At 44.8% G+C, this 23,441-nt stretch overlaps 1 protein-coding gene across 1 annotated transcript in view; it reads right to left on the bottom strand.

Moving 5' to 3' along the window:
• TMEM184A (transmembrane protein 184A) overlaps positions 1 to 23,441 on the bottom strand; it is a 139,274-nt gene that overhangs the window by 25,601 nt on the left and 90,232 nt on the right. The window contains exons 4-5 of the mRNA XM_085629241.1: positions 7,004 to 7,094; positions 6,731 to 6,806 (exon numbers count right to left, since the gene is read on the bottom strand). Of these exons, the coding sequence (XP_085485367.1) occupies positions 6,731 to 6,806; positions 7,004 to 7,094 (167 nt within the window). The remainder of the gene's footprint in view (positions 1 to 6,730; positions 6,807 to 7,003; positions 7,095 to 23,441) is intronic.

The following is a 23,441-nucleotide window of genomic DNA, read 5'->3' as shown; positions in this document are numbered from 1 at the left end:
ATTTTGCACACGCTGAAATCTTCTCCCTGGTAGTACATTTTTCGAGCCTTCAACCAGGCAAGCTCTCTATCTTCAGCCGCAGGGCCTATTTTAGAGTTTGCCAGATGGGTACTTAACCATAAACGTGATGGATACCCCGTCTCCCTTATTACAAGTGCCGCAGGATATAACGCACTTTAAATAAGGCGGACAGATATTCGTCACATTTTTTATGTGATTGGTAGTTTATAGGCGTTTTTACAAGGTAGGAGTGGGTAGTAAAGAGTTTTTATGCTTCAGGGATGGGTAGTCTAAAGGGATAATGAGCAGTTTCTAGGGGCCACCACGGGCCACACCCGGAAGACACAGCACTGACCAACATAAACAAAAGCAGCATTTTCTCCGCTATCTGGCTATGGGCACGGGTGATTCGGTGGCCTAATACGTAGTATGGTGGCGTGGTACCCGTGGCGTGGTATGCGACTGAGCCATTGAGCATTTTAAAAACATGGCGACAGCTGCAGTTTTCTTGGTCCTTTTTACTCAAGGAACTTCAGCTAACTTTTTCCTATGTTTGGAGTGTGACCAAAGGGAGACGCCTCCACCAACCCGTATATAATGCTAATATACAACATTTAGGGTCAGACTGTGCTAACTTGTAGTACGTAATAGTGCATCGGGTGGGATAACACTCTCACGTATGCAGTGTTTCATGTTTGAGCGTCAGTCATTGCTGTGTATCTCACAAACATCACTGGTACACAACTTTTGTAATGTCTTATCTAAAGATGCAGAGGAAGCTTCCCTGCATTATGCGGCATTCAACGGTGTGCAAAACGTACAGAATGTATCCACCATATTTATGTCAGTCTGTCTTATGTATACCTGAGTGAAACCTCATTTATACTAACAAAATGACTGTTTTTGTGCTTTTGTTTCTTCTGATAGACTGCACCACATTGCCTGGGATGACAACAGGCGCTGATAAATGCCAAAAATACCTTGGGACAGGGAAGTAGTCATACCTGGAATTGTGTGTTGTAATACGTGTGTGTCCCCCTGACTGTCATCACAAGACTTTTATTTAAAAAATACGAAAGAAGACCACAAGTACTAGACCGGAGCATACACATAAGGGAACTTCTGGTGAAAGCACCAGACTTTTTGTTAGGCTATTTATAGGACTGAAACACATCAACAATAAGTTAGGGTGGTAACCCCCTTAAGAACATCCCTATATCTAGTTTCTTTTAACCACACTAAATGCACCCTAGAATAAAGATAAATTGGGGTGTCATTTAGGTACTTGTAATCTTTCAGACCCCCTAGAAAAAATATTCAAAGAGCTCCATGGAATATGGTTGAGCCCACCCTGGTTTAAAGGGGCCAGGGTGAGACCCGATGATGAAACATGACACAGATAGGGTGTTTGATGTTGCATAAACAAGCATGTGGGGTGGTCTGTCAATCTGGAGAAAGTGTTATATAAAATGTAAATGTTCAGTATTTGTAAAGCGCGAACAATTACCTGAAGGTGTCAAGGCGCTGGGGGCCGTTGGGAAGATTGAGCGAGCTATTGTCCAGAGTCACATGGTGCTGGACTGATCTTCCGCCGGCACCGAGGATCGAACCGTGGGCCCCCAGGTTCCGGAGTCAGTTGCCCTTGTGATTTTATTTCATCACAAAGCAGGAGTTAATCAACTTATAAAGCACAATGTAGGTCACGTTTGGACAATTTTAGAAAAAAACGGGTGAATCCAGGATGGAATGGGAAGTGCATGGGAGGGATTTGTGATGGTGATGTGAGGAGGGAAGGTAGTGCGTATATATACATCAGAAATCACTATTTCCAACCTGTCCAGGCAGGATGACTAGCCTGTACATATATAACAAAATAAATACAGATATCAAATCTCTGTCAGCCATGTTTGACAATGATGTAGAAAAACTGTCAACGTTTCGACCCCTATTGGAAACAGGACATTTATTGCCTTGGGGGTGGGGTCTTCATCAGGACTGAGTTGAAGGAAAAGGGGATGCACCAATAAAAATCAGCGTGATCACTTCAGGCTGAAGATATGGAAGCTGGGCCTCAAACGCTCTCAGGATATTTGCAGGTATTTGTGGGTTAAGGTACCAGGAGGTTACTAATCAACCGTGGCCCTGGTAACTTAACCCACGAATACCTGCAAATATCCTGAGAGCGTTTGAGGCCCAGCTTCCACATCTTCAGCCTGAAGTGATGCCGCTGATTTTTATTGGTGCATCCCCTTTTCCTTCAACTCAGTCCTGATGAAGACCCCACCCCCAAGGCGCGAAATTGCTGGTTACTTATCAACCGTGGCCCTAGTAACGGAGAAGAAACTCCAAATCCAACCCTCCATCGGATAGGCTAAGAATGAGGAACAGTATTAAAGCATCACACGTTGTATGAAACATTATCTGACGGATGAAAGAGAGCTGCCTTTGGCCAAATTTCACAGAGGAACAAATTACAGTAGTTGGCCAGGCTATAGTGGATACTCTACCCTTTCCAATGGACAGAGGGCTTCCTTTCCTGAGTCGGACTCCCAGCTGCTTCCACTTCCTGGATAGTAGAAGGTCGGACTCTACAGTCCCACCTTTTCTTCCACCAGGAGCGGCTCCACTGTGAGAGTGGAGGAGCACTGTCCCCCTAAAAAAATGCACCAGAGCAGCTGAAAATAAAATGTTAATAAAGTTAATTTATTACCATTTCATTTTGAAGCAACTCATCCTGAACTGAGTGTCAGGATGGGGTGGGGCCAGTGCTATAGTGTGGCAGCAGGGAGCTGTGTACTTATGTTTAAAGTGCGCATGTACCTTTGGCCGGCCGCCTTGCGACGGCCAGCCAGACATGCACATTTTAAACTTCTCTAAACCCAACTGTATTAGACAGCTAGGTTAGAGAAAGCATGGGCCTCCAGGGCTGTTAGGCGCGCTGTGAGAGGCTGATCCCTCCAATCCTGGCACGTCTCTCCCGCTGAGAGACATGCCAGGATTGGAGAGTGCAGTTTCCTGGTCCAGAGCTTCCAGGAGCAAAGACACCCGAGCAAGGAGGAAGTTGTGCTTGTGCAGCATGTTTGAAAGGCAAGTGCCTTTTTTTAAAGTTATCTTTAGGCCACCCATATGTTGGCCACTCACCACCCTAAATTTATGCCAGCCGCCACTGCCTTCCATCCTCAATGCTAAATACTTGCCAATAAGCTGCTACTACGGCCGAAGGAACGTGGTAAGACGTCAATGACTTGTGAAGAATAATAGCAACCACAGAATGTATTCGGTTAGATAACATGAACTGGTAGAGTCAGCTCTTCGGATGAGGCTTCACCTACAGCCTCAGCGTCGAAATCGATGCTCCATTGGTCCAGCCCTAAATTCAATATCATCTTATTACGTGGAGTGGCCAATTGGTCCTTGCTAATGGACGGCATTGGCTATAAGAGAGTGGCTCTACTACATCCATCTAAGGAACATGGCAACCCTATGTTATCTAATGTGTTATTTGTATTTGTATTGCCTTTTGTTTGCAGCGCTTCTTGGCGCTAACTGAACCCCTAACTAAAAGCAGAAAGAGCAGAGAGAAACAAAGGACTTGAAACATGGAGTCTGAAGGCAGAGGAGCAGAGCTCGACCCATTCAACGTATATACACCCAGCTCGTCCTTTCACAATCCTGTGTTATGGGTTTTCCTCTGGTCAGCCTGACTTTTGCCAACAGGGTGAAGCTTCAGAGAGATAAATGCATGTGCAGGTGAGGTATTGTTTTTAGTGCTCACTAACCCTGGGGCTCAGAGCCGGGCACAAAGGATGAAAGGTGATAAGGAAAAAACATGTTTGTTAATGTAATCGATTGCGCGGCTGCCATTCTTTTAAAGGACCAGACAACAATGTGGCTGAATGACGGGCCAGGAATGTTTAACCACCAAGAAGCCAACAGTTAACAAATAACTAGATAAGCCCTGACTGTAACACGGTTCACATCTGAGAATCTCACAAATGAAAACACTTTGTGTCATCGACGACAGGGCTGGACTGTTCCTAACGGAGGAAGACCGAGGCTGGTCAGCTCAAGGCGGGTCCCGGTCTAGAACGGCCCAGCGGGTGAAAAGCGACGCTCTGGAATGCAGCCCAGAGCGACTGCCGCTCAAGCATCCTTTCCTTCCCCTTGTTGTCTTTGGAACAGATGACAGGGGTCACAATCCTATTCCTGTGAGAGGTATTCTACTGCAGCATTTTTTATCTGTTTGTATTGAATTTGCATTAACATCAAAACATACAGTGCATACGGAAGTAGCCTAGAAATTGTCGGCTGGGGACATCACAGTGATACCGGAGCGGCCATAAATAAAAGACAGGAGTCATCTCTCAATTTAAATAAAGAGGGAAAAGTCCCCAGAGAGGGTAAGGTATTTGGTAAGTGTGTGTGTGTATGCCCATCAAACAGATACCCATCAAACAGTAAGTAAATTAATGGCACACTGGGTATTAGTAGAATAGGAGGGGCTAAGAGGCCCCCAGGGATATCCTATGGAAAGCTAGTGACATGGTGGTAAATACAGAATGGGTACATCAGGGTAACCCACAGTATGACCTCTGCTGAATGAAGGGAGAGGGAGGGAGAGGGAGGGGAGGGAGATGGAGAAAGAGCGAGAGAGAGACAGAAAGAGAGTGTGTGTGTTTGTGAGAGAGAAAGCGAGAGAGAGCACGTGCGTGAGTCAGTAGGTGCATTTAATGGTCTTCCACGAGGTGGGGATGAAGCAGGCTCGTTTGCAACTCATCTGGTATCACTACATGAGACTGGGTGTTTGGCCTACATTTTAACTCCACTCTCCAGACGGATGTGGGGAGACACCCCTCGGGAGGGAAGTAAAGAGGAGGAGGAGGAGGAGGCCCCCTCCCGCAAGTCTGTTAACTGAGACAGTAAACGGTCCCATGTCAGAGCTATCAGGCAACAAAGAAGGTCCCTGGACTTCAGTGTTTAATTTGTGCCAGTGGTTTCCAGTGCTCGGCATAGGCACTTAACTGTCAGCACCAAGGGACTTTAGGCAGTCTGCCACATGGTGGCACTGTTCTTTTGATTTAGAGATGAGCACAACAGTTGTTTAATAATTCAAAATACATTAAAAATAACTAATCCCTGCCACCCAAACCATTCTTATAGCTTTGAAGATCTGCAATAGTCTGAAATGTCACACTTGCAAGAGTATAATGGTTTGTAGCTGTGTTGGTACTGTCGTTGGCGGCACTTGCAGGGGCAATGGGTGGAGCAAGCTGCGGTAGCCTCCTGCCCAGGGCCCTGGCACATATTGTTTTACAAATTAAGCACTGCTGGCCTCCTCTCTGTGTAACGCAGTTGCCTCTACCCTGGCACACAGGTCCACTGTATGTTTCCAGGCTGCATTGCTGGGGGGAGCCGCACATTTCCATTTCAGTGTGATCGCTAGCTTTGTAAAGCTAGGGCCACGTCCATAAAGCGAATGGCCATCTTATGTCTTCTTGACCTTTCATAGACCCCCAAAGCTACCGCTTCCCACATGTCCAACCGTGGTAATCTAGTGGTATCTCAGTTCTTCTGCATTACCTCCGAGCAATATAACCAGAGGTTGTGGTAGTCCCACAACATGTGTTTGAAATCTACTTCTGGGGTTGTGCATTGGACACAAATTTATATTAAATGTTTTTGGGAAAACAAATTTAACTCAAAAGTACAAGATCACCAAAAAATGCACATAATATCAAAATAAATACAAAAATATAAAAAGTAAAAAACAACATATTATCCAACTTTTCACACCAGGATATCTTCACTTTTTATGTTCCCACAACCTGCAACCAATAGGAAATAATTTTCTAATTTTTCCATGTGACCAGACTAGATGCAATGTGAAGGCATAACTTTAAGAGAACGGGATAAAGGATCAGTGGCAATGTAGTAGATATTGAACAGCTGCATAAGAAATAAAAAGGTTTTAAAAATTTAGGAAGATTTGGTTATGTTATCTACAGATTCAAATTGGGCTTAAATTTAAAGAAAGTGACTGAGAACCAGGCTGCCGGTTTGGGGAGCAGACCAGTCCTGGTCGAATGATGTAGGGAGGCAACCGGAAGAGCTCCGGCCAAATTTGAGGATATTTCCAGTAATAGTGCTAAATGAGGAAATACTTCCGGGTCATCATGGCAACAGGCGCTCGTCTGCTGCACAATCTCAAAGGTCAAGGGCCCACGAGAGATACCAAGGTTTCAATGTCTGCTGCTGGGCTGTTTGTTTTAGTTGCCAGATCCCATCACCTGATATTTTTCCTACCTTCATGGCCCTAATTTATGTTGTTACCCGATATATTTCATGTATGGACTGGAGAGTCCTAACATTATGCTTTTCCTACAAAGCAGTTGATTAAGTGGTTCTATTATTAGTAGCTTTGTGGAGAAATGAATCAATGTTTCTGCTTAAAATCAGGCAGTGGACTTTGGTACAATCCGCAAAGCATTAGCTGATTGTTTCTGGTCTGTATACGGTTTGTTGTTTTGAAACTGGATTTACTGAGTAACAAAAAGTGGTGCCATTTATAGTTTGAAGGCCCATTGCTTGTCCTGGGGGCTCACCACTACTCTGGCGTCCGCACTACCTACGTGGAAATGTCATACAGACAAGCCCAACACATACCAGTCGAGAAGATCAATTCCATCATTAGGAAGTACGACCAAAAGAGAAACCAATGCTACTCCCTTACCTGCTTACAGAAGCGCAGGAACCCAATGGAGTAGGACATTCCCTGTAGGCAGCATGTCCCATAAAAGCAACTGGACCTGGAAACCAAGAACAATTGTACCAGGTCAGCTTTTGGCTATGAAAAAAGAGGAGCTGGAACAGTGGTATGTCCGAATGTGTCCTCTGTGCGTGTTCGCAAGGGACACTTCCAATGCTATTTCTTCCATTTCTACTCAACGCTACAACATCACCAACAATACGAGCCAAAGCAAGCAGGTGGTCAGAACACTCTTACCTGATTGGCTTGCCTCTGATCTCAGACATGATGGCGCTTTCTCCTCCCAGGTATTCGAAGCAGAGACTGAGGAAACTATAAATTACAAACGCTGAGGAAGAATGGGAGGCATAGAAAGGTTATTAGATGCAAGAATAAGTCAATTTTAAGATAAAGCAGACAAGGGTGCAACAGAAACTACAACATAACCTTATTACTTTAGGCTCTCAATCATCTCTGAATGCTATGGCTGCCTGGAAATAGTCAATTTTTCAGGGTGTTTTTGCAGTTTTTTATAGAACATTTCTGGTGCAATGACCTTTGAGTTCTATACAAGAGAAACCTATTACATTACAAATGGTTTTCTTAGGCACAGGGAGATGAAGTGATTTTGCCCAGACTCACAGGATGTTGAGGAGAGTTTGGCATTTGAACCTGGTTCCTCAGTCGGAAACCCTAGCTGCCAGGCCGCATCTACTCCCTTCAGACTAAACTCCCAGTTTGACTCAACACAATCCCAGATTTAGCTCTTGTTCCTGCCAAAGATTCCCACTATGATGGACTCCCCGTCAAGGCTTTCGGTTTCATTCAAGATCCACTCACCACCTCTACTTCATTTTCATAAGAAAGCAAAGTTCGGATCTAGCTCCCCACCAACCATATCGGTTTTAAAAACTGAAGGAGCCGATGTTGTAACATATTTAATGCATTTATTTTTTATTTTAAAAAGCACATGACGCACCAATAAAAAAGATTTCCCATTCACAATTCCCAACCGATTTCTTAATTTTGCAGGATAAAAGGTATGGATAAGCAGGAAAGCACAGTATCCAGTAATTGTAAATAGCAGTTGCTTCTAGTGCCCAATTCAGAGGTACACACTAGCAAATTAATATTCCCTTTTACAAGCCCATAGTATCCTAGTATAGATGTCATTTTTTTTGTTGGGCCGCTTCGGTGTTCTTGCCACTTGAGGACACTCTAAGGTCACCTCTCAGTTCCTCCTGAAAAACACAGCATTCCCCACCATTACCCAGAGCCAGAAAAAAGGTAGCGGACACGTTGCCCTTGTCACATGAGACACCTCCAGCCAGTCCTGACTTTGTATCGTTTGTCTATCCTGGAATAAGTATCATGCATGCCAATGGGACAAGGAAAGCTACCAATACCAGCTAGCAGCGCTGAAAACACCAGCATAAAAAACTACAAGCACCAGAATGCAAAGCGCCCCAGGCAGGAATCCACAACTAGCCTATGGCATCATGCGTGGAAAGGGGTATGGCAGCCATGTAAACCATCTTCTGACCCTGTGGGGAGCACTGGCAGCAGAGGTGCCATGTTATCCACTTTGACTGGTATTCTCTGAGCCAGGGCAGTCTGCCAGGCAGAAAAGTTTCTGATCCAAACACTTGGAAGTGTGATTGTGACTTTTTTTGTCAGTAGGCACGGATCTCTTTTTTTTTTTAGGTCGAGCTTAGGGAGTGCGCATGCGCTATCTGCAAGACCTGCTGTATTCATCCAAACAACTTTTATACCACCTTCTGCTTGCCATAGGTTAACTCCAATGTTGCTCTTCTTGGCTGCCTTCTAACTTGTTGGCTTGGCCGATATGTCACTTCCGTTTACGGCTGAGGGGCACCGGCAAGTACATGTTCCTTACGCATACATTCCTTATCTGTCCTTTGGGAGACATTATTCTTTTTTGTTTTTAAATATTGCATTACGCCCATCGCAGACTTCTATCAGCACCCGCACTCAGTCTGCTTTTTAATTATTACTTTCCGCTGCCAGCAGCAAAGAGCGTTGTGCAGGAATGCATATATGCACGGGCCCTGTGCTTTGTTTCAGCACGGCTCCTGCTTTCATTTTTGCAACACAGGTGCCGCGCTTTATATTTGAGCACAGCGCCCGGTTTTCCTTCAACAAAGCCAATAGCTGCAGCAACCTGGATTCAGCCATGTGGGTCTCTGGTAACAGACACATACAAATCAGTCGCAAGCCTGTGTGGGAATGTAGCGCCTCTTTCTAACCAGGTCATGCATGGTGTGCGTGCTGCTTTAGGTGCACCGCTGCCCTTGGCCTCCATATACCAGATGCAGCGCATGCATTCATGCCCGACTTGCCTTTCACGGATGTGCTTTAGGTCCAGGTGGGCTGAGGACAGAGACAATGAGAGTGTTTCTGATGGTTTAATGTCTATTTACATCCAGGCTGCCTGTGGATTACCATGCAGTGACGCTTCCAAAGGCTCTGCCTTGGGTGGAAATTCACAGGCCGGGCTGCTGTGTCCCAGGGTTATTTAGTGCCCAAATCATTGGAGCCCACATGTCAGCGCTACTTTCACAGTCTCTGCCCTGGATGGGCTTGCCGTCGGATGCCGAGCTGTTCTCTGTGAGTCTTTCTACTCTAGCTACGTGACCGCTTTGTCTCCTAGGGCCGCGCTGCCCCCTTAGCACTGGTACATTGCACTGATGCCAACCCTACTGGCTCAATTCAGCCATTCATGCTGCAGCTTCTGCCCATGCTCAGCTCTGGGCGCCTCAACCACTGGGTGCTAAAGAAAAGCACTTCTCTCTGACCATCTGTCCCCCTATTCACAACAGGGCTGCGCTGCATTTCTTAAAAGAAGAGAGCTGTGTTCACCTATGTAACCCCTGGAAAGTACCCTCCATCTTCCTCCCCATGGAGGCTTTAAGTAGCCAAATGAACGCCAAGGGCACCGGAAGGTACACATGAGGCCATGTTTGAAATAATTGCTTCCATTACCCCGGCGCACAGCACAGCCCGATACACGTGGACCACTCTGACTTTCCCAAAGCCAGGCTGGGAAGATGCCAGTGTACTGTTGTGTACAGGTGTATTGAGTCAACAGAATTCGAACTTCAGACGCCGCGGCTGCTGTGACTCAGCAGCTCACTTTCGTAGCGCCTAGAGTGTCAAAGTTCCTTCATTGTGCACATTCAGTGAGCTCCTGAATTCAGATCATAATGCCAAAACATATCTCACTGAAGTGCAATACCCTCTGCTGTCGTCTGTGTGATATGTGGGTGATCAGTCTGAATGAGAGCAAGTCAATTCAGACTTACGTTATTTACACTTCTTAACAAGCATTGGCATAGCCAATAGGTCACGCCTTTGGGACCTTATAAGTGATTAGTTATAGTTGTTTAGTTGTTTAGTGACTATAAAGTAAGTGGGGCACGAGATAAAGTCTGAAAATTGAGGTCACATGCTGAAACATTGAGAGCTTATGGGCAACATCATCAATAGTTGGCGCCCAAACACAAACATTTTACAGAAGCATTGTTTTCCTGATCAATGCACAGTATATACATATAGACTTGCCTTAAACTGCACTACGGTTGTTACAGGTAAGTAATGAATTAATTTCTCAATTACCAGTTTGAATAGATCTCGAACGGCAAGTGCACAATTTGTGGTAAACTTCCTGAAAGGGAATGTATTTTGTGGAACAAAGCATATACAACAGTGGCATACAATAATCTTCAAATGATTCCACTAGCTGGTACATGTGCCCGTAGCTCAATCTTTAGGGCCTGGTCTCTATCCCGAGGTATGCGCACCCCTGCATGATGCCAAAGGGCTGATCACAAGTAACTGGAATTACTGCCCGAACTGCGATTCCAGTGTTATCGGTGGAATACAGCAGTCCGGTGTCCAACAAGCATAACCTGATTGATGGAAACACAACAAGAGCTGCAGGTTCTCTGGATAAGAAGGGGTTGTGCATTTGTATTAGTTTATTGCGCTAAAATGCCTCCTCCATCAGTGATGCTGTTAATAGATACCACAGCTCACAGTGCAAGTTGACAGTGGATAGAGGAAGGCCCATGGTAGCGACAAAGTACGAGACTGCCGGAGAGACCATATCCCTTCATTGCAACTTTGCTCCTTGAGACTCTCGTGCATGCAAGATGCAGCAACTAGCTTCAGTAGAGCGTTTGTGCAGCACAGGACCGCCTTGAAAGAGAGAGAGAGAGTGCGAGCAAAAGAGAGAGAGAGCGAGAGCAAAAGAGAGAGAGAGTGCTAGCGAAAGAGAGAGAGTGCTAGCGAAAGAGAGAGAGAGTGCTAGCGAAAGAGAGAGAGAGCGCTAGCGAAAGAGAGAGAGAGTACGAGCAGAGAGAGAGAGAGCAAGAGTGCGAGCGAAAGAGGGAGAGAGAGAGAGAGAGAGTGAGGGAGAGAGTGCGAGCAGAGAGAGAGAGAGCGAGAGTGCGAGCGAAAGAGGGAGAGAGAGAGAGAGAGAGAGAGAGAGAGAGAGAGAGTGAGGGAGGAATGAAAAACAAAAAGCGCGGCCCGCGCTGTGTTTATTGACGCGGCCGCAGTCACCTGACCCCAAGTGGGGGAGGTGTGCTGTGTCTGCCTGCTGGAACTCAAACAAGCAGCAGCTGTTTTGAAGCACTCGTGCTTGTTCTGGCCTCCGCCTTGCGGGAGCGAGCAGCAGCGGCACAAGAGCCATATGTTTTCAATTAGCATGCGCGCTGCTGCTCGCTCCCGCAAGGTGGATGCCAGCACAAGCACGAGTGCTTCAAAACAGCTGCTGCTTGTTTGAGTTCCAGCAGGCAGACACAGCACACCTTCCCCACTTGGGGTCAGGTGACTGCGGCCGCGTCATTAAACACAGCGCGGGCCGCGCTTTTTTTTTTTCATTCCTCCCTCACTCTCTCTCTCTCTCTCCCTCTTTCGCTCGCACTCTCGCGCTCTCTCTCTCTCTCTGCTCGCACTCTCTCTCTCTTTCGCTAGCACTCTCTCTCTCTCTCTTTCGGTCATCTCCTAGAGCAACGCATGCGCGCTGCCTAGGCGAGACCTAAAAATGGCAGAAGTACAAAATGCAATGCCGCACAACGCAAGCAATTGCTAAAAAAAACCTATCTTCTTCTTTAAAATAAACTAATAGGAAGGATTGCTGGTGTGCTTTTTTTTTGTGTAGCAACAAGGAATGCATTTTTAGGAAGCATTTTCATTTGTACTTAAAAAGCAAAATAGATATCCTTCCTGTTAGTTTATGTTCAGAAAGCGCGTTCAATGGAGCTTTAACTAGATTAGTTATAAAGTGCCCGCCCTCCTCCTATGTCCCGCAGAGGCACCATATGACAGCATCTCGTTAAAGGTTTGGTAGAGGGGACGAGGGAAACATGCCGGAGCTGTAGTTAATGGTCTCTGGGATGCAGAACTCAGTTAACAAGCCGCCATTCTGTTGCTGTAACCTTTTACTCTAGGTGGTTTCTATTTTTGTTGCTGCACTTTCTCTGTACATTTTTTTAACCATCCTCTGTTCTTTTCTTTATATTATCTTATTATTTGCTTCCTGCTGTTATTAGAAAGGTTTCGAGGTCCTATTACTAGCAAATGTACACTTTATCCTACAAAAAAAAATTGAGATTCCTGCACAATCAGGACCAAGAAAACTTAAAATCCCAATTTAAGTGCAAAACCTCACCCTCACCCTTTTCAGAAAACTCCTGAAGACCAACTTCTTTAGACAGGCATTCCTCTATTGTCTGGCATCAACAATAGAAGCCTTAGACAAACAGAATAGAAGTGCTTAACCTCACATTCTGTTGGACTCTGCCCTTATACTGCTGTGTACAATTTGCCTTACTTCAGTGCTCTTTAGGAACCACAATGTCACATAAAACCAAACTACATAACATAGCAACAATCCACATAAATACACTCCACAGAATTACACACAATTACAATCAGCGTAATTTCACTCAGCGCCACACAGTTCCACCCCACCTCAATCACCCCAACACTTTTCCATTACACACCACATAATTCAACCAGAACCACATAATACAAATTAACAACACAATTACATAACACACCACATACATAGAATCCACACCACACAATTCAGCACCACACCAAAAAATTAAACAGCACGCCACCAATTAAAACTCCACTACATGGCACTCCACCGCAATACCATACCACATAATTAATCTCCATAACACACAATCCCACTCCACATAATTCCTATACACTAAATACCACATAATTTCTAGCCACATAATTACACTGCACAACATACCACATAATTCTCTACAAACCACATACATCCACTCCAAAACACACAAGTAAAAAACATTCCCATTTACAATGCCAATACCTCCAACTTTTGCAAATCCGAGCCCTACTGCACTGCAAATGCTTGATTTTTTTGTTTTTTGTATATAGCGTAAACTCGACCTGAAGGTCTCAGAACGCTTTACATGGGCACCAGTTGTGTTACAGCCACGCCAGCTGAGCGTGGGAACATTATCTTAGTGCAAATAAAAAAACGAGGCGAATGTCTTGAAAAAGCAAACAGAAAAGGCCAGGGTTATTATAAAGTAAAGTGCAGCGAGAGTGGGTGCAATGAGGCATCCAATGACATGCAGTAATACCTGCTTCACCGCCTGGGAATGAGGAGACAGCTTCCAGGACACAGTTCACATTCTGAGACTTGGGCACACCTTCTCCCTAAACAAACTCCGCTGTAGCATTTGTAACACATTCTTTCTAGAGGTATTTAAATACTGCAGCACAATAACTGCTAGACTGTGCTTCCTTGCAGTGCTTGATTTGTAAATAAATAAGGGCCAGGGCCCTTGTCAGGAGGCGACTGTTGCTTGGACCACGACTGCCCTTATCAGCGCTGCTGGTGACAGCACCAGCACAACTTCTAACCATCATACATCTTTAAGTGTGACATTTTAGATTATTTCAGGCCGCCAAAGTTATAAGAATGGCTTGGGCGTCAGGTATAAGTAATTTTTTATGTATATTGAACTAATAAACAACTGGTATTGTGCTAATTTCCAAATATGACAAACAGTGCCACCTTGTGGCAGCCTGTCATAAGTGCTGGTGTTGACAATTAAGTACCAGTGTCGAGCACCGGAAATAACCAGTTTAAATTAAGCACTGGCAGTCGCACTCTTTGCCATCCTGTCTAGGCTAAGCCCTTAATAAGAAATCCAATTCTGGGTTGAGTTCACAAAGCAGTAGCCATCAGCAACTCGAGCTTCAAAGAGATTTAGCTTAAAACCGGCTAGAAGAGAAGTTGCCCGATTGCCAACAGATATGTAGGTTTGCATTTAAAGGCAAGGGGACTATTTAGAGTCACGTGGGAGTGGAATCAGCCTCCCCTGCCCGACTCAGTGTTCACCCTGCTCATTTTGAGGTGAGGAGTACTTGGGTTCTGGAGGTCTCAGCTTTCTCTGCTGTCAAAAAGTTGGCCCTTGACACTCTTGCCACAGGACTGCAACCTTAGCCTCAACAGAAGAAAGGCACTCAACTGTCTCAGCACTACTTTATCTTGTGTGCTACCCTTATGAAATAAATGATGGTTGCAAACAGAAAAAAATAACATTGATCCCCACACTCTGTGAGAAAATTCACAGCGCATAAGAATAATTGTCTTTTTGTTGGGTAGAAACAAACCCCAGCTTTCTGTAGAGTGAAAATGGTGACGGATCTTCATAACATGGCTGGCGTTGTATTTAGCATCTAAAAGCGATCCCACTGGGTCTGCTGGAGTACTTCTGATTTAATTCAATGTTGTAGTGGCAGGGAACTTTAAATGTGACAGGCCATCCTCTTTGGGCTTGGGGTCCAGCACTGGGATCTCAAAATATGCTCCAAAGTAGGTTTCAAGTGATCTTAAGTGTGAGGAAGAACATCTGAAAGGGACCAGCTAACCAGGGAATATTGGAAGTGGCTATTTATCTCTTCGCCAGCCAAATAAGACATCATTCCTGCTATTTAACTAGATGGCGGTAAAATAGTACTTAATTTCTCATTTTTAGCCTGCTAAATATCTGAAACTTCACTGTTTATCTGGCTGCAGGCTAAATAGTAGAGACCATGTAGGGTTTGACCGGTGCCCAGATTAATACTGTGAAAGAGGTCATCATTTAGCTGCACTAGAAGAACAAGCATTTGCAATGCAATAGGTCTCGCATTAAATGCCTTTTATTTGTTTTAAAAACCAAAACATAAATAAAAGACTTTGGAATTTACAATGCGAATAGCTCAAACTCGCGTAAATGCGAGACCTATTGCATTGCAAATGCTTATTAATTACTACAAGGTCTGAGACGCAGCCCACTTAAAGCCCTGAATATAGCTATTCGAACAGTGCCACAAGTTAGGAAAGCACAAATGGAAAGTAAAAAACATGATTTTTTTTAAGTGGGTAGGTTGTAAGTGGCCCTGTCTAATGCAAGATGCCTTAATCCACTCCTGGATATTTGGCCAAAACTACAAGTCCCAGAATGCAAAATGTTGCTCGCTTAAAAAGCCATGAGTGGCTGAAAGAAGGTGACCAGTTTTCACTTTTTTGCCAAATTTTATTTCTTGGCATTACAACATCACATGAGCAAGTTATAAGCGTGTGGATCTGTGCTGCAAAACCAGGTTATGCAATCCTAGTAGAGTTTCTAGTGCTGTATGACAACATGTTTAATCTGACGGGAGTACTTGGTCCTAGGTTACAAACAAGCAAATAAACTGTAATAACAGGTCATAATCGTCACATTTTCAAGCACTAGTAGTTTAAAAAAAAAACCACTGTATTGGTTTGTCAGCCCTTAAATGACCTTTTTCCGCTTAGTATGTAAATGTCATGCATTTTTCGGGTGACAAAATGGCTCCATGTCACATGGACCTCTTTCTGTTGTTGAACTTTGCATTTACCATATTTATCAGGAGTGTTGGTCAAACTGGCTCAATTAAAACACAACTACAACTCCCAGAATGCACTGATATGTAAAAACAAAGTCCAGGAAAGAAAGGGTGTTTTCCCTGTGATATGGAGTCATCTGGTTACCCTACCTGATGCAAACTGAAGTGCCTCTATGTTCTTTCTGTAAGTTATGACGTAAAGGCTTAGGTGGATGCAGGGTTTTTGATTGAAAGCCTGGGGACAAAGACTCCCCCACAGCAATACGAGCTATGCAATGACCTCAAAGAGTATTAACGGTGCTCATTGGGGTGAACTTCAGCTATTTGTGCCTGTTCAAAATCCCTGTGGGCTTTGCTGTACCTGCACCTTTGCTGGGAGGAACGAGTCAGGGGGCACATGACAATCAGATGTTAACAGTGCAACTGGTAATGAGTGCAATACTTACAGGCTACAAATGTGGAGGGGCCAGTAGAGTACTGTGTGAAACCTACAATAACCAAACACTTCCTAAACTTACAAGTGCACATGCAAGGGCGACAAAGCACTCCTTGGAGCTAAACACACAGTGGGCAAAATACTTCATGAAACAAAAAAATAAACACATACAGTCACCCAAACAGTGCATGAATTCTAAATTCAGAAAATGTGCGCACAACGCCCATTGGGCTCAAAGGGCTTCAGCCCCCTCACGTCGTGTGTGTCAGCCCAGGCTGAGACAGCTTCCCGGGAACACAGACAGCCGCACCGAAGCACTTCACAGGTCTTTAAAATACCATTTACTTGCTAACGAGGCTTAGTTGTTATTCACCTCTTCTTAGATCCGCTGCATCTCCACTGACTATCGCTGGAAGAATTAGCCCCCCCCTGTTATTTTGTGTAGCGCCCCCCCCCCCCCGAAATGTGGCTCTTGTTGCGCCTGTGTGTGCACACAACAAAACATGGCATTTATCTTACTGTTCATAGAATACTGCAGCGAGCAAAAAGTTTAAAACATTGCTTATAACTTTTAGTCCGCCGATCACTGCGCAAACTCGAGGTTGCACGCGCATGCAAACGGTCAACAAAACTCGGATTGACGCTCCCAGAAGCAATCCCAACAGCACACTGAACTTACACACAGGGTGAGATTTCAAACTCGCATTTACCTCAGCGCCTCCGGCCTTGGCTCAGACCCTGACCCGGGGCAGGGAAGGTCAGACTCTACCCTGGCTCTGGGGGCTTATCTTGCGTCCTGGCAGTGTAAACTTGTTTCAGTTCCCACCCACGCACACTTCACCGCCATCCTGCACTTACCGGCTTAGGCATTTAGCAGGCCGGGTCCGCTGGTCCCACGCTCTGCACCTCTCCACCGTGGTAAGCTTATGCACTTCCCCAGCGTGGGGTCTGGCTGCACGTTACCAGATGAGTGACAGAATCAGTGCGTGGAGAGTGCTGGACTCGTAGCTGCTCTCGGCGCCCTGGCCAACTCCCCAGCTCCCCACCAGCCGTGACGCTCGCGAGAAAGAAACAAGTGATCAGCTTTAAGCCAATCTCCTATTCAAAAGGGAAAAAACGGAGTGTTGTATATGGCAAAGAATCCGCGTTTTCACTGACGGAGACGCGCAGACCTCTCACTGCCTCCCGCTTCTTTAATTACTGTCTTATCGCATTCCAGCCAGAAGAGCGGAAGGAAAGACACAGACCCCACAAGCTCTGTACCCAACGCTCAGCTCAAGTCGCACGCCATTTCCCCAACAGGATGACGAAAACTTGAGCCGGCTTCCTTTAAATAACAGGGTGGGCGTATTGTTGTGATCGCGGAAGCAAAAGCGTTATTAATATTTAAAAAAAGGCACCCTTCTAAATTGAAACAATGCGCCAAGACGTGATGAAGTGGATGCGGTATGAAAATGGAAGCAGACATATAACACCTACTAAATGCAAAAGAACCACAAAAAAAAGTGGTAGATGCGAGCGAGGCTGCGTTTTTTTTGTTATGTAGAATAGATGAAAGCTATCACACAGACGGGAAAACGCACAGCATGAGGTTTACTAACCAAACAAACGTGGAGAATGCTTATTGAAAAGCCCGAGCAACGCTCGCAAAATATGCAGGCAGGGTGGGCGGGGCCTAATGCCGACAGGGCGGACACCATCCCTGCTTCCACAGGCCCCGGACACAGAAGCAACGACAATAGATCTCGGCGAGGCGAAGCAACGCATGCGCTGCATTCGCAGGCGAGACCTAAAAAGGGGACTCCAGGCAATTGCAGGGGCCATCTTGTAATGGGGGTGCAGGAAAGTGTGCATGGAATTCGAAAGTAAGCGCATATACAACTGTACAAACATACGTACACAGGTAAATGCATGAATTAGGCCAAGGTGATCTAAAAAAAACTGTGCCAAAATTTTGAATAAAAAACATTTACGTTAATATAATTTTAAAACAAGAAATGAAAGAATAAAACTTCTGTTTGTGGTGTATCGGGATATGTCACACAGATATTTTTTCCTTTAGTTTAAGAATATTTGGCTGTCTGCAAAGAATAAGGGTTATGGTTGTGATGTATGTTACTTGAACGCTTTCTTCACTTATGAGAACACATTGTTTTTCTATTGTTCTTGTTCCTCCTTTTGATGTTTTTGCAGTGCTGGTCTCATTGTTGGCCTCTTATGGAAGGCGTTGTGCTGGGTTTGAGCTTAGTTTTAAGGGGGCTTATGCTTGGTTAATATTTCAGACCTGGCAACACAACAACAGCTGACAAGCAGCAGCAAACAACAAATACAGAGACATAGGTGGTATCTGAGCCACACAGGGAAGGGCATCTGCGTAAAGTTCTTGGTAAAAAGGGGCACAGTACTTTGTGGGCACTTGCAGGAGGTAAATTGGGGAAGAGACCGTAATGAGGCTTATGTGGAACAGGGGAAGTGAGAGCTGGGGGCAGGTAAGTAAATCGTGTGGATAATTTAGGAGGGAAATGTCTCTTTGCCCAGCTGAATAAACACACATTTCACACTATTCACTCAGCAGAGTGAGTTTCAAGCATAAATTCTTATTGGTCCCATGCCAGGCGTGGCCCCTTCAGCCTACACTAATATTTTACTCACCCATCCAGTATGTTTTAGGAATGGTAGTTTCGCTTTTAACATGCTAAGCAGTGTTTCAATTGGGATGGGTGCTGTGTCTACTGGCTTCTCATTTCAGTCCTCAACAGTGTTGTCTCAACAAAAGGAATATGGAAGTCAATAAAAAGTCTGAGTGACAGGTTTGTGAGATGCACCCAGTTATAGTCTTTATGGGGGGCACCTGGGGAAAGAAGGAGGACCACCAGTAGGTGGAAGATGATTGAACGTAAGATAAGGACCTCGGGATGGACCACCAGGAGGGCTAGGGTGACCAGAACCATGAGGACCAGGATAAACTGAACAAATATCAGGGGGAACCCAGGCCAGAGAGGACTAGGAATAGACTCATGATGAGGACCATTACAAGAAGAAACAGGACTTGGGATTCCAGGAGCATGGTGAGAAGGATCAAGAGGCCTGGGAGGATGCGGAACGAAGCTCAGAACACAGTTGACCAGGGCCCTGAAGGAATAGAAGGACCTGGGGTAAGATGAGCAGAAGACCCTGAACAAGCAAGACAAGGAGGTCTAGATGGTCCAAAAGCTCCAACCAGGACCAGAGGGATGACAAGTACCAGGACAAGAAGAAGCAGATCCAGGTAGGCAAATCCAAGAGGACCATTATCTGGAGACCAATGGAAAGGAGTGCCATAGACAGGAGGATCAGTACCACAGAACAGAAATCAAATCATGGAGGACCGAGGGCCAGGACCAGGAAGATCACAGATAGGTACAACGAGGGCTAGCAGGTTCCCCTTTCTGGATTTTGGGAGGGAGGAGCACTGTGGATTGTTTGCGGTAAGGCAAAGAACTGCTGAAAAGTGAGTAGGGTTCTCCCTGAGAACATTTACTACATTAGTTAGGGATAAGCCAGGAGTCATGCTTACTGACTAGCTAATCAGTCATATATGAGGCTCACCAGACCAGGGAACCCTGTTGAAAATACTGTCTTGACTTGTGGAAGATCAGAAGAAGACTACGTCTGCTGTCTGTGACCTCAGAGGAGCCCTGAAAGACTGTTCCCTCTTGCACCTAGGACAAAAAAGTGGACTGCAGTCGTCAGCTGGATGCCCTCCTGTGTGGCTACAAGGACACAAAAAGCTGCAAGAGGTCTTTTCCTGAAGTGACCAGTACCAACGGGACCTGGACTTAACCTAGCTGGCGGCTTCTGGTGGAGTGAGTCCAGGCCACCAACTGCTGTCCATCACTTCCTGGGAGCTTTAGAAGTGATCCAGAAGAGGTGCTTCAGAATCCCAGAAAAAGGGGCTATGAAATTCTTTGGACTTCTAAAACCTCCAGAGCATCAGGGGTACCTTGCGTCAAAGATGTGGCCAAACACCCAAACACAAATAAAAATCCACTTTCTTACAGCCATAACCAGGGAAAATTAACTGGGAACTTGGGGAGCAGCTGAATCTGCCACTTTGAAATATGCAAGCAATGTAATTGTTATGGGACCAATAACTTTTCATCCCAATAAATTCGTTGTATGTCTATATAGTGCCTGACCCATGCAGAAAGTACAATTTTCTGTTATCAAATGCTCTCTGTTTTATATCTACAGTAAAGGATCCTGGACTGTTCCATGGTGTAACTCCAGCTATTATGGAGGGATTAGCCTTGCTGTTCCCACACAGATGATCATACATAGGTCACATTAGAGAATGTTGGTATGTACCCACCCTTTTGAGTCCATCCATCATTCACAATTCTGCCAACTCCATCCCTAAACACCAATTTCACAGCCTTACTCACACACAAACATTTAAATGACAGTTCAGTATACAATCATTAAACTTCAGATTTTCTGTAGTAGTTTTAAATAAAGCTACTAAAGAAAATCTGATGTTTAATGATTGCATACTGAACTGTCATTTACATTTTTGTGTGTGCTTAAGGCTGTGACATGATTGTCTCAACCCTTGGATTGAAATGGGGAAGTTGGGTGAATCTCCCTCCCCTTTAAAAGCACCGCAGCCTGTGACTTGATCTGATTAGATATTGTGTTATGGTCTAGTGAGCGCCAAGTTCCTATCAGTCACCCATTTGTTAGGGTTCATGCTTGAACACACCTTCAAGATAGTTGTATGTGGGCGAAACTACAAACCCACAACCTACTAACCAAGCACACACACCAAAAAGATGGCATGTGGCTGAAAATAAGCTCTATCTTTCTTAAAACTATCTGATTCACTTCATACTTTAAGCAAAATCACAAATAAGTGCTTCTTCCTGGCTTGGCAGTTCGGGCTGGACTGTACCCATGAGTCACAGGATCAAGACTGATTTGCATATGGCAGGGTTCAAACAGGAACTGCATGGTGAGCAAAAAAACAATGGATTTAGGCCCAGATCTCTGTACTGGGGTAAATGTATGACATTGTTCTGCATTCTGTCCATCAACTGTGGTTTTTGCATTTGTCACCCCGAGTGGGAAGGGTATGCCCAGACGTGGGTCCTGTGCTCTCCGTGCCACTGGAATCAAGCTGTCCTGGCTGAAGAGGAATGAAACCCCGAAACCGGCCCTAGGATGCTTGTTTCCAGTCCAGGAAGGACCTGGCTTGGCAGTTCGGGATGGACTGTACCCATGAGGCACAGGGTCAAGACTGATTTGCATATGGCTGGGTTCAAACTGGAACGGCATGGTGAGCAAAAAAAGGATGGATTTAGGCCCAGAACTCTGTACTGGGGTGAATGTATGACATTGTTCTGAATTCTGTCCATCAACTGTTGTTTTTGCATTCTGCCTTTTGTTGCCAAACATTTGTAGGTTTCTGAAGCCGTGAATAACTGATCAGACCAGTATGGACTGGTCAAAGTTCTTTTATTGATCCCAGCCCAGTGAGACCTCTCCATCTGGTCTCATTGCCTCAGAGACTGATAGTAACAAAGGAAATAGAGGGTCGGCTGGTTTTACTAGAGAAAGGAGAAAGTTGATGGGACAAGGGGCATACGTTTGTAGCTTTCTGCTCATCCACCAACTACAATTGGTTTTAGGGAGGTGGGCTTTAGGAGGCAATATGTGCATGGTAGCATGTCCACCATGGCCTAAATCCTCCTACTGCAGCTGGACCACCAACTGGTGCAACACATACCCGGGCTCAAACGTACCCCACGATTCAGCCAATATCAGTAAACAACACATACGGAGTTCCATACATGACGAAGGCAAGAGAACGCAAAAACCAAAATCTTGTGCCTGTGCAATATTAATCTGCTGCTACAATAACCTGTAACCGTATAGCTTGGGAGGATCAGCCAGCAGTCAATCTCACACATAATGGGTCCAATTTGGATGTCCACCAGGTCATCAGTGCCCCACCAATCAGAAAAGCAAAAGCATGGAGTACTTGAAAGGGACAGGCATTGATTGTTCAGTTCACCAAGGTAGAACACAGGGATCGCCAGAATAACTGTCAGGCCAAGGTGGTACAGCATTTCCAAAGCCATGCAATACATTCAAAAGTTTCTGATCTTGAGAGTGAAATGAAATAATCCCACTCCTTTAATTTCTCAAACTCTTGTGATGATTATTCTGAAAACATTTCAAATGTTTCTATAAAGTTCCCAATACATTCTTTGTTAGTACCACAAGCACCACACCATCGGCACAGAGAAGGAAGAATCATTTCATTGTCAGTCTATGGCACCAGGAAGTGGCCTGTTGAAAGACCGCTTGCACCTTAGTCGCATGCAGAAAATATAAACTGCATAGAGTCACAACCGTAGTGCACCTTCGTGCCTATACTTATTGACTCTGTAGTCCATGTACTGGCAGTATAAAAACAGTGCTGCACAGCTAGTTAAAAATCCGTAAAATATGTAGCTTGAATAATCGATACCCATTGTGCAAGGTGGTCTACATCTGTCACCATGAGTATAGGACATCAACTTTGTAAAGAAAGGCAATGCACAGAGGCTGACTTTTAAAATTCATAAATTTGGAAATCGGATTACGTAGGATATATCCTTAATCCACTCTCCCGGTTACTTCTTTTTAAAGGAATTGGGCTCAAATGACGATATCCTTACCAACCACGCAGTCACTTAATTATATTTAATATTTGCTTGTTGAACACAGCTACCAAGGCATTTGACAGAACATTGACTGACATTTGGCTAGTTACATCGATTCTAGCTTTTAAAGCTATATAGTTTTACCATCCCTACATCATGAAATTGGAACAAAGCCCCTCAAATTTTGCCGGGCGATGATGTATGGTCCTGCCATGTATGTATGAATAAATTATAGAGTGGGATAGGTCTGAATAATTTATAAAGTGTGGAAAAAATGTATAGGACTTATGCATTGTTTTATTTTCCATCTTACGTCCTGTTGTATTTTCATTAATTTGTTCAAGGGTTTAGTGCAGCAGAGGGCGTGAATATTTTCCTGGTCCTGCCATGTATGTAGGAATAATTTATAGAGTGTGGAAAATTGATAGGACTTATTGAATATTTTATTTTCCATCCAACGTCCTGTTTTATTTGTTTTATTTTGATTAAGGGGAGGAGATGTGTTATAAGCTGTTGTTAAGTTGCAATGCACACTCGACATAGATTCTCGATGTCCTGCTGCTCAGCCAGTGTGGTGACGTCATGGAATGTTAATGAGTGCCTGTAAGAGTGTCAGCTGGAGAGAGAGGGCTGAGCAGCAAGGATG

Source organism: Triturus cristatus, chromosome 10 (assembly GCF_964204655.1).
Source record: "Triturus cristatus chromosome 10, aTriCri1.1, whole genome shotgun sequence".
NCBI lineage: Eukaryota > Metazoa > Chordata > Amphibia > Caudata > Salamandridae > Triturus > Triturus cristatus.
Note: the sequence above shows the minus strand (reverse complement) of the source record. Positions and strands in the feature narration are given on the sequence as shown.